At 40.4% G+C, this 11,700-nt stretch overlaps 1 protein-coding gene across 2 annotated transcripts in view; it reads right to left on the bottom strand.

Annotated features, from left to right (window-relative positions):
- Nucleotides 1-5,200: 5,200 nt before the first annotated feature.
- Nucleotides 5,201-11,700, bottom strand: part of CEP89 (centrosomal protein 89) — a 104,336-nt gene continuing 97,836 nt past the window's right edge. For both annotated transcript variants that reach the window (XM_061594048.1, XM_061594049.1), the window contains one exon: nt 5,201-10,670. In XM_061594048.1, the coding sequence (XP_061450032.1) occupies nt 10,430-10,670 (241 nt within the window). In that variant the 3' untranslated portion in view covers nt 5,201-10,429. The remainder of the gene's footprint in view (nt 10,671-11,700) is intronic.

The following is an 11,700-nucleotide window of genomic DNA, read 5'->3' as shown; positions in this document are numbered from 1 at the left end:
TGGATCTTGCTTAGCCCATGATGGTCAAGTCTTTCCTTGCCAGCAGTTGCTAGGCAACAGCTCTCACTGATTTTCTCAGAAACAAAGGAGTAGCTGGAACTTGCTCACCATTGTTTTTAAACACGTTGCAGAAGAGAATGCCTCCTTAGAAGAGGCATTGCCTGCTTAGAAGAAGCATTCCCTCCTGTGTGAGAGTGAAGAGGGATGCCTTTGAGACGGTGCCTGGAATCTGCTGGTTCTAAAATAAATGCTTTTTAAATAACATTTTTTAAATAGCTGTCATTTATCAGAAGTGCTTTTTAGTCAAGTAAAACAAAGAGTTAATAATCTGGCCAGTTAAATGTCACATCCCTAATTATTATTATTTACATTTTTAAGGAGATCAAGGCAATACATATATTTCCCCCCTTTATCCTTGCAACAGCCTTGAAGGAGAGGCTAGGCTGAGAATATGAGTGACTGGCGCACAGTTATGCAAGTGAGCTTCATGGCTGCATCACATGCCATACATTTAAAGCACATGGCTTCACTCAAAGAATCCTGGGCACTGTAGTTTGTTAAGGGTGCTGGGAACTATAGCTCTCTGAGGGGTAAAATACAGTTTCCAGGATTATCTGAGGGAAGTCATTTGCTTTAAATGTATGGTGCATACACAGCCTAAGTAGAGATTTGGACTGAGGTCTCCACTGTCAGACACGATCATTTATTTATTCATTTAGCTAGTTAGTTTTATATCTCTATCTATCTATCTATCTATCTATCTATCTATCTATCTATCTATCTATCTATCTATCTATCTATCTATCTATCTATCTATCTATCTATCTATCTATCTATCTATCTTTCACCATATGTTCCCAAGGTGAACCATATAATCATGCTGTTATAAAAACAAGTAAAACAGTTACAATTATGAAAACAAGTAAAACAGGAAAACGGTTCCAATCAAAACAGAACGGTATAGATTTAACACAAGAGGTAGGTCCCACAAAGCAAAATGCCTCAACTGTCAAAGGCCAGGTTAAACAGGTTACAGCACACTAGTTCTCGTAACTTATTCGCAAATGATCAGCTCAGAGATCAATGGTCAGGCAGCCAAACTGGATTTATTTAGGGCATTACCACCCCACCTTTCAACCTTATAGCAAAGAGATCCCAGGGCATCTTCCAAGTTAAAACAAAATTCCTATACATCATTATATAAAAATTATCCCCCCAACTATAACCAAACCAAAAAGCAAACGCAGCCGAAAACCAGATTAATACCTAACAGTTAGTTGGATGGGCTCCTTTCATGTGCGGAACAGAAATGGACTGCCTTCAAGTCAATCCCAACTTATGGCAACCCTATGAATAGGGTTTTCATGGTTAGCGGCATTCAGAGGGAGTTTACCATTGCCTTCCTCTGAGGCTGAGAGGCAGTGACTGGCCCAAGGTCACCCAGTACGCTTCATGGCTGTGTGGGGATTCGAACCCTGGTCTCCCAGGTCGTAGTCCAACACCTGAACCACTACGCCACACTGGCTCTCTTCATGTGCAAAAGTGAGTCAAATTCCCATTCCCCAAACTGGATACTCCCATGGGCAGAAGGGGGGGGGCAATTTTTGCCAATTCCTCCTTCCCCTGCTGTGTCACCACCCAAGCTGTTCTGGTGGGTCTCCTTTTGAAGACATATCAAAAGAAGAGGTATTTTGTACCATATTATAACAGTTGCAATAGGGTGCACACACAGAGATAAATCATGGCTGTCCCCTTTCAAGCGTGCATATTTTGAAATGGAAAAGCAGATGTTTTAAAGGTGTGCCAGTCACAAATGACATGATACACTTTTTAAATTATTTGGCTATTGGATCGAGTGCAAAACATTTTGCCAGAAGTGGCCCTTATTCCCTGGCATTTTCTAGTTGGGCCACTGGAACACGATCAGTTTTGAAGGCCCCAAGTGAGCATCATGGAAGTAAATCCATATTCTCAAAAGATCTCATGAAGAGGATCCATATGGATGAAGAAGAGTCTCTGCATATCATATCTCGGCTGGGAAAGCAAACATAATCCTTATTGTCTACAGATCTTCAATAAACTGGATTAGACCATCAACTATTTTAAATGTGGATTTAAACAGGGTGAAGAAATCCGAGTACCAGGCACCAACATGGGCAGTGTTGCAGCTGAACTATATTTTTAACAGGTGCTTGCAAAGTCTCGTGTACAGGGCTTTGCAGGCACTGCCAAGTAGCTTGTTGCTGCCTGCAAATACCTTTTTGGACCAGCCATGCCTTTACCTGCCACACACAGTTTAATCTTAAAAGAGCAAGCAAGGCCCTTGATCTCCAATCTCAGTGTGCTGTGCACTGCTCCGCACTGAGTTCTGAGAGCCCACTGACTGCACTTTACAGGTCCTCTCTAAACAACAGCGAGAGGGATCTTTTATCTCTGATCTTAGTGCAAAGCACCGTAACACTGAAATCAACAGATAAAGCTGTGAGAGTTGGTGGTCCACTAGCTGCAGATTGGTGGGCCAGATTTGGCCTGTGGACACCCCATATTTTTAGGCCCTCAGTTTCCTAGATGAGCCACAAAGCTCACTGGGTAACCTTAGGCCAGCTGCTGTCTCGGATATATTTGTGTGTGCATCATACATTTGAAGCACACTTAAAGCATGTAACTTCCCCCAATGATACCTGGGAACTGTAGTTTGTTAAGAGTGCTGGGAATTGTAGCTCTGTGAGGGGTAAACAACGGTTCCCAGGATTCTTTGGGGGAAGCCATGTGCTTTAAAGGTATAGTGTGTATGCAGCCTTTCTTACTGTGCTGCTGTTATGAGCGTAAGGAGGGAAACCCATGTATGTGGGCTATCTTGAGCCCGTTGGAGGAATGACTTTGCCACAGCTGAAGATGCAGCCTGCAGGGGCGAGAATTGTCTGAATAAGCAACTGGAGTGATTTGAAAGATTTTTATTTTAATTTGAATACATTTGTTAATTTTAGATAATTTGATTGACATGATTTTTTTAAAATTTTGCAATATGTCGTACAAATTAATAAGCCCCTTCCCTTCTTTTAGCCTGAGGCTCTTTATAACCTTAATCCGCATGGCAACAACCCTCCCTCCTCTCCTGTGACTAGTCATATTGGGAGAGAAAGCCTAACAGAGCAGAAACAATTAACCACGCCTCTCCAACACTTGTGATCAGCTGATGGCACCCTCCTTCAAATATCTGTCTAGCTGAATGCAGGACTTTGTCAGTTGTAGCTTCAGAGGTACGCAACACCATTCTATGGGTTGTTCACATTCAGGTCCCTCATTGATTTCATTCTGCAAACAAGTCAGGATCTCTTGTTCTTTTGTGTTTCGGTGAGTTGATTCCTGTTGGTTCTGTTAATTGCATCGGTGGCCATGTTTATGATATTACTTTTTAATTAGTATTGCTTGAGCATATTGTTTTCACTCTTTATTGCTTGTGTTTACTTGCACATTGGCTGAAAAGCAGAATAAGTTGTAAATAAATAAAATACTCCTAAGCCAGAAGCCAGCTTTTAAAAATATGTATATGCACAACCTGATTTAGGGGAGATATAAGGAACCAGGGCCAACTTGTTTTCCTAAAAAATTAATCTGAGTGTTTCTTCCTGCTGAGATCAATTTGCATTGGTCTTGCCTCCGGAAAGTGAAAGAACCTAGTTATCATCCCCTATTGTGAAGCGAGAACACAGCAGCAGCAGCATCTAGAAGGCTGGGAGGAAGAACTGAACACTGCACACTCCAAATGGCTCCACATGTCAAGGAGAACAAGCATCACCACCAGCAACCCCCTTTGCTTAGTAAAAAACAACATCTAGGCAACTGCCTTGCCAAGCTTAACTCCTCAAGCTGCCCTGTGACAACTGTTTACTATGGGATCAGGATGATGAGTTTTTCAGTCACCTTCATTATTGTAACTAAACCAAAGTGCCATTGAAATAATTGCATATTTTCCCCGTTGACTCCTGCCTTCATGTCCCTCCTCTTCCTCTGTAGTACAAACTCCTTAGGAGACCTGTCAAACCTGTTCTTTGTAAAGTGTTACATACATGGATGCCACTATAGAAACATTAAATAATGAATCAATCTTATATGCTATTAGTGAACTCTGTCTTGGAGTGTGACTCTTTATGTAGCTAAAACAGCACTGTCTATAGGTAAAGAGGTTGTATCAGCAGGTTTTGAGGAACCCCAAGGTTTGCATAAATACCAAAAAAAATGAGAAAAAAACTGGGGGGGATCCCTTAAAAACCTAATTGAGGGCCATGCATGCTCACTGAGCGTCTGGTGTGGGGAGGGGAGGAAGGGGAATGAAGTATTAAGGCATGGCCAGCTGGCACTCTGAACAGCACTGCAACATTTTGTTACAGGTCCCACTTGCAATATACCACACTCTGAGGCCTACACTAAAAGATGAATCTGTCTTGCACCTTGAGTTTAAACGAAAAAGTTTGGATTAGCGTGTACAATTTGCAGCATGTGTGCACACCAAGGAGGCACCTAATTTTTGTTTTCTATTTGCTCCCACCTTGGGAGCTATTATAGCTGACAGGCAGTCTATAATTGTAGTAAATAAAAGACTTGACTGCTCTACTCCCACAGGATGAGAATGCCTGGATTAGATAGTGGAGCATCTATGTGTGTATGTGTAGCTGTTTATATCTGTTGCAGTTGCAGCCTTAATAGAAAACTGACTTTTTAAAAGACTGTCAAGTAGAGGGAAAAGGAACAAGGCTACTTTCTTTCATAAGCTGCAGGAGGTCTCCCAGCAGAAACATCCTCTCTCATCATTAATTCTGCTTGCATGATTAACTTTGTTTTATATCTTGGCTGTTGCTCTTTATCAGGCTTCATCTTTACTCTCAAGTGGTGTCAAGTGACTCTGAGGGTTTTTTTGCCCTTTTAAGTCAGTTAAGCACTTGAACAAATCAGGAGTTTAAGTGCATACAGCACTGCAAATCTACTGGGGTTTTCATACATTTGTATTGATTTCAGTACAACTGAAGGACTAGCCGGCTCTCCATGCTGTATTACATGTCCTTAATATTCAGTGTTCTCTCTGAGGACAGGGTCAAAGACTGCATGCAATTTCCCATCCTTTAAAAAAAGACAATTTTATTTGGTTACAAATTTAATGCTTGGAGAAAAAAATACATATTTGACAAACAAAGGCCTGGACAGTACACAATCAAGGTAGTATTTATAAAATCAAACATTTATCCAAATGTTGGCCTTAATTCCAAAATATAAAAAAAATTAAGAAGTTATTATGAGAGAAAAAGCATTTGCAAGTTAAAAATGGCAGAAAGACCAAAATCTCTCTCAAACCATTTTGGCACATTGCTATGATTCAAGCATCTCAATTCCCAAATGCACATTTAAATGTACAGTGACATGTCTAACCAGGCTTAATTTATCCTGCTCAGTATATCAAGCCCGTTTCATCCTTATGGACAAGATGCAGCCATCCAGTAGAAGACACAAAAAAGGAGAACCCACAACATTATTTATTTGGTTATGACACATCGGTACATGCATAAGAAGAGTTTAAGGCCATTAGGGCTGCAATTACATGAATGCAAGTCCAACTGAACTCAACAGGGTTTACTTCTGAGTAGACATACATAGGGTTGCTCTGTAGATGCTGCAAACTATTGAGGTTTTAGGAGTGGATTCAAGGCAGCATCCACAAGCAATATGGAGTTGTTCTGAAAATATTGGGTTGCATCCAACTAAGCTTTACTCAGTGTAGACCCATTGAATAATGGACCTATGTTAGTCAAGTCCATTAATTTTAATGGGTTTACTCAGAGTATGACTAGCACCAGGTACAACCCCAAACCCTGATTGTCACAATGTTGAAGGAAGGTCTGATTCAGGGGTAAACAGGATGAGGCAGGGCCCTGACAGGTCAAATCATTTGTGGGCTAACGATTTATTGTTAAATCTCTCATTTACAGATTTCCATATATGAGGATGCATGCCTTTCATAGAAATAATGGTTTGCCGCCTTAAATTATTTGATATAAATGCAAGGAAATCCAAAACTTGGCCACAAATGTGTGTGCGACTATCTGGGCTGGTTCACATGCAACACCAATGACACAGCGAGTTTCAAACCATGGTTTTCCATCTTGAGTTTGGAGGAAACAAGCAGGCCAGATGAAACAGCAAACTGTGATGTGCAGTAAAGATGAAGTGACTAGTTGAAACACTGTGCATGGGAAGGAGACAACACATGAACACAAGACTCAGCACCAATGCGTATGTCCCACATATAGAATTTGTGCTTACAAATAGGCAGCTGCATATTGCACTAGCAGATTGCCATTAAAAGGCACAGTTAAACAAGCATTTATGGTCTGCTGATAAATAGGGATTGAGTTCTAAAAGACTATAATAGATTCCAAGATGCTAGTGAGAATGACTGGGCAACAAGTTGATAGAAAAAAACTAAAACCACTGGGAAACTGCCCTCATCCAATTTTCACAAATTAAAGCTTTTACAATGCTAGATCACAGCCAATGCTCTTTTATCATACATTATTCTGACTGTTGAAATCAAGTGCTGAAAAACACATTTGGGAATCTCTGTTATCCAAAGAGAGAGCAATGTACAGTACCTGCTTAGATCTGCAGAAAATGATATACCTTCAAAAAGAGCAAGGTGCAGTGTTGGTCCATGGGGTGGGGGGAGGAATTCACAAACAGCTGTAGTATAATACCTTTTATTAGAACCAACTAAAATATAACTAGGTAATAATAAGTTAGATGGCAAAAAAAACTTTACTCCAGTTCTAGGATGCCTCTCCCAGAGAGTACAGCTGCTTCTGGACACCATAGCATGGGACTTTTTATACTAATTATTCCAATGTATACATAAAAGCCAGTCTCTAATGTTTTGTAACTCTGAAGGTCACAAACACTTTACAATAACCAGATGAAATTAAATCCTCATAAAAAGCTTTTAAATAAGCAAAATTTAGTCTTAATTTCTTGAAACGAGATTGTCAAGCAGCTTCTCAGTCTTAAGAAGGGTGGATGCATATGAAATTCATAATCTGCCGAGGCAAAACAGCAAGTCTGACCCTCTTGGCTTCCTTTGGAGTGCAGCAAAATGAATTCCTACTGTCTTCTATCAATAACACTCGGAGGCATCTCCAGATTGTCTCCTTGCTTGAAATTCTTTTTCCTCTTCTTTGAAGGGTTTGTTGTCTTACCAGCTATGCAAATGACCAATAACAATAGATATCCCCAGGATTTGTCAATATTTTATGTTCTGCTACATAAATTGTTATACCTGTGCACAGAACTAGTCATCAGGAAGGTCATCAAAGCTAAAAACTTCAATTTGTAGTCAACAGCACTAACTAAACATAACATACAAACCCCAATGGCTTTTTCCCCCTAAAAAGAGAAAGCAGCTTTGGGAGGGCATGATCTGCAGTAGAGAAGGAGAAAGAAGCACTTAACCCTTTCTTTATCCATCACTTCCCCTCCTCCAAATTACTTTCACCAACCTCATGCAGTTCCAAACATTTGCAAGGATATGTAACCCGTTCTCCTTCTCTCTCTCTCTCTCTCCCTCCCTCTCTGCGGTTTTATTCTTTTTTATTCTTATGCAACAAATAGTTTACATTAATATAAAAGGAACCAATCTTTTCAAATCAAAATGCTGATTATAGGCAATATAACACATAACTGAAAATCTCTAAGCAATCTTCTCAACAGCAGTGGATAAAATATGAGACAACATGATTATGTACAAACTCACTCAGCAATCGCAACGAGCAAGGAATTCCAATTAAAAAAAAGAGGCAGGCCCGGCGCCAGGCAGCAGATGGCCAGGTTGGGCACTGGCAAAGGGCCCGAGACTGGGGCTGAGAGGATAGAGCTCCCGCTCTGTGATCGCCACCAGCATCGGGTCATGTGCCACAACCGGATGGTGGTGTGGATTGTGGAGTGGGAGCTCCACCCTCCCAGCTGACACCACTCCCACATGCACATGCTTAAATACACCCGCTTGTGCCACCTCATGCATCAGAGCACATGCCTGCCATCACCCAAGATGGCAGCAGGGGTGTCAACAATTCCCCACTGCCATCTTGGGTGATGGCAGGCATGCACACTGATGCACAAGGTGGCACAACCAGGCGTATTTAAGTGCCTGCATACACACAGGGGGAGGTGGGGGCCTGCAGTAGACTGATGCCTGAGGGTGGCTGATGCTGGCCCTGAGAAAAGAGATGTTATGGCACCATGGTTCCATTTATTTCCTTTATGGAAACCCTTCCGACCATATTTTGCTGAAATGCAGATGTGTATAATTTTTCTGCTTATTATTCAGGCACATAACACGCACATCCACACCCTCAAGAGTGATTCTTTCATCAAGGCTGGCTTACTGTAACTGTCTCACAAACTTATTCATGATATACTAAAGCATGGATGGCAACTTGTGGCTAACTCCTATCTACTCCAACCAGCATAGCCAATGATCAGGGGTGACGACAGCTGAAGTCCAACGGGGTGGGGGGCACAGGTTCCCCATCCCTGTAATAAGGATGCTAAGAGTTTAATTTTTAAAAATATTTTCCCTCTTTTTCTCTTAATTAGTGATCTTTTCATATTGTTATATCTAGTGTTTTATTTCAAAATAAAATTTCATGTAGAAAAAGAGAAAGAAATCACCAATTAAATCTCCCACTTTGTTTCCAGCTGCCTTGATATATGGCCTCACAATACTAGAAATTTTGTTAAGCTCTTTGATAAAAGATTAGGTATTAAATGAGGTGAGTCACTCTCTTTTCCTTTTGTCCCTACTTTATATAAGCTTAGCTAAATCAAGCCCAATCTGGTAATTCCTTAATAAATTCCGTAATTAGTGCAGTTCTACAGCACAGCTATGGCTGCATTACGGTTTTCTTTGGCTTGAATAACTAGATGACTTATTGACAAAAATAGATGAAAAGATTTATAAACTCTAAACATTACAGCTTAGATAGAAGTTAACACTTTAATGAGTTTACTTCTATATGGTTTTACCCTGGATGGATAGCAACGTGCATTTAAAAACTCAAATTCCATGACCAGAAAACTGACATTCTTTGTGGGAAACAAACAGTGCAAATTTGCAAACGCTTAATTTGCATTCTTTATTTCAATTGTGGGTTTTTTGCAGAATACAGAGGGCATATTAATTTTTCCTTTTTGGGGTGTGTGTCACAAACTGAGAAATCTACGATATATTAGGCTGCTTCCATTTTGTGAATTACAGGTGTACCTGCAAGTCTTTCTGTGTGACTGCTGCTAGTCTAAACAGACTAGAGAGTTCAGTGGAGGTAGCAAAGCAACTGGGGTACAAAAACAGAGATGATGGTAAGATGTACTTAACAAATCTTCTACAGACTATTTCTCCTTCCCATTTCCTTTTAAATGTTAACCATCACTGGCAAGGCAATAATAAGCACATTTACTCAGAAGCACTGTATTCTCCCAGGAAATGTTCGTAGTCTTGCAACCTGAAAGGAATAGCTATCAATAAATTTCAATTAAGAGATAGGCAGGGCAACGTTTATGAAGGAACACCTGCCCCATCCTGATAATTAGGAGTTCCACCAAACGCCCTTCTCCTTTCTAAGTGTTTCCAGAGGGGCAGCTCCTAAAGCAATAGATTCATTGCTCTTCTGCCATAAGCTATATGTGGAATTGCAATTGACTTTCCACATGGCTCGGGATATCACACTTTTTGTGTATGAACATCCTGCTAAGTTCTCTCCGCTCTAGGGAACATGACATAGCTGCATGGGTAGGGAAGAGGAGAGGACAATTTACCTGACCATCACCATCTTAAAAAACATTTCCCCCCTTTTTTCCCTCCAAACAAAGAGAAAAGCTTATGGGTGGTATTTGATACTAGTCCTACTCAGAGGAGACTCACTGAAGTTAATGGGCAAGATTAGCCTAGGTTCAATAATTTCAATGGGTGTACCTTGAGTAGGACCTAGTTCAATACAACCCTCTGTTGCTGCTTGATGATGCTGTTGTGTGGGAGCTGTAAATACATGTATGCATGAGCAGCATCGATTCCACAATAAACTCCCACCTGGAAGCATCCTTAGTATCTAGCTGAAACTGCTAAAATGTTTTTGGTATTTTTTTTCCCTGCAACCGTAAGAGCTAGAAACTTTTGGATTCTTGGGATTTTGAAGGATCTATAGGTCATATTTGTACAGTATAATGCAAATCCGAGCTGTGATTATTCTTAGAGTCCCTGAGTATTACCAAAGATAATAACAATCGCTTTTGGAAGATCCTATTTTAGTGCTGACTGTATTCCGATTTAACTGCTTTGCTCTTTTCATTCGCTTCTTTCAGACTTACTCTGCCCTAGAAGAGACAGACACATCTAACATGCAGGTTCCTGTTGCCTTTGAGTTTTAGCAGGTGAAAGAAGCTCCACATCACAGTAGCTAAAACCATACCCAACCAGCAGGTCTTTCTGAGAAATGTCAGCTAAATGTGATTCACAGGCTTTGACAGGACTCTGCATGTTCTTCTTCTCTAGAGATTTATGTAAGAGTTCCTTCATCCTCCTGTTTTCTTTGGTGGTCGATTCCCAAATTATTTCAAGTTCACTTTCCACCTCCCTAGGGAAAAAAAAGAAAACGGGTTTGCTTCAGATGCTTTATTACCCCCCCCTTTAGAGTATTTTTAAGGTGAATTATCAGCCAGTACAGGCAGAACAATTAAGTTTATTTTTGTACCTGGAATGCTGTCTAAGGAACACCATGTGTTCAGAACAGCAATAGTAATCAGAAGAAGTCTGGCGAGTAATTCAATCAAATGTACTTGTTTAACCAGTCTACTTCTGAAAGCATCACAAAAAGTAACCCTAATTTGCTGGCCTCAAATTGATGACACAATGGATTAAAGCATGAGCAGAACTCAGAGTTCTCCTCTAAGGCTGTTGAGGATGGATCTGGCTGCCTGAGTCACACTCAATGGATTGGAATGGAGGATCTTTTCAGATTCAGCATGTTGTCTTTAGACTCATCCAGTGTTGTAATTATCTTTACGGGGGGGGGGGAGCTCAGTGACAGAAAACATGTTTTACATGCAGATATTCCAGGTTCAGTCCTCACCATCTTCAGTTAATAAAAAGTATCAGGTGGCAAGTGATGGGAAACACTTCTGTCTGAGACCTTGGAGAGCTGCTGCCAGTCAGAGTAGACAAGAGATGGCCTAGATTGACCAATGATCTTACTCAGCATAAGGCAGTGTTATACATTGCTTATATCGTCTTAAGAATTTCACAGTTGGTTGGTTGTTGATAAAAAGACTCCTATAAAATACTAAGGTGGAACCAGACTTAGTCATGCTTAGAAAAGACCCCCTCAGATCAATGACACAAAGCTAATCATAACATGTGCCACTGATTTCAGTGGTCTGGCCTAAGTATGACTATCTGGATCCAAATGAATAAATAATTTAAAGAAGTAAAGAAATGTAGCATGTAAAATGTATTAGGAATGTCACTGAAGACAGGTTGTGGTATCAGTTTTAATATTAAGATAATATATTTTTGTGTTTTGATTTCCCTGTGTACTTATACATATTTATATCATATATCAAATTTGTAACAAGCACAGAAAATGATTTTTAAAGTAAAGTCTGTAT

The sequence above is a fragment of the Rhineura floridana genome, chromosome 13 (genome assembly GCF_030035675.1).
Source record: "Rhineura floridana isolate rRhiFlo1 chromosome 13, rRhiFlo1.hap2, whole genome shotgun sequence".
In the NCBI taxonomy this organism is placed as follows: domain Eukaryota; kingdom Metazoa; phylum Chordata; class Lepidosauria; order Squamata; family Rhineuridae; genus Rhineura; species Rhineura floridana.
The sequence above is the reverse complement of the archived record's forward strand: the minus strand, read 5'-3'. Positions and strand labels throughout refer to the sequence as shown.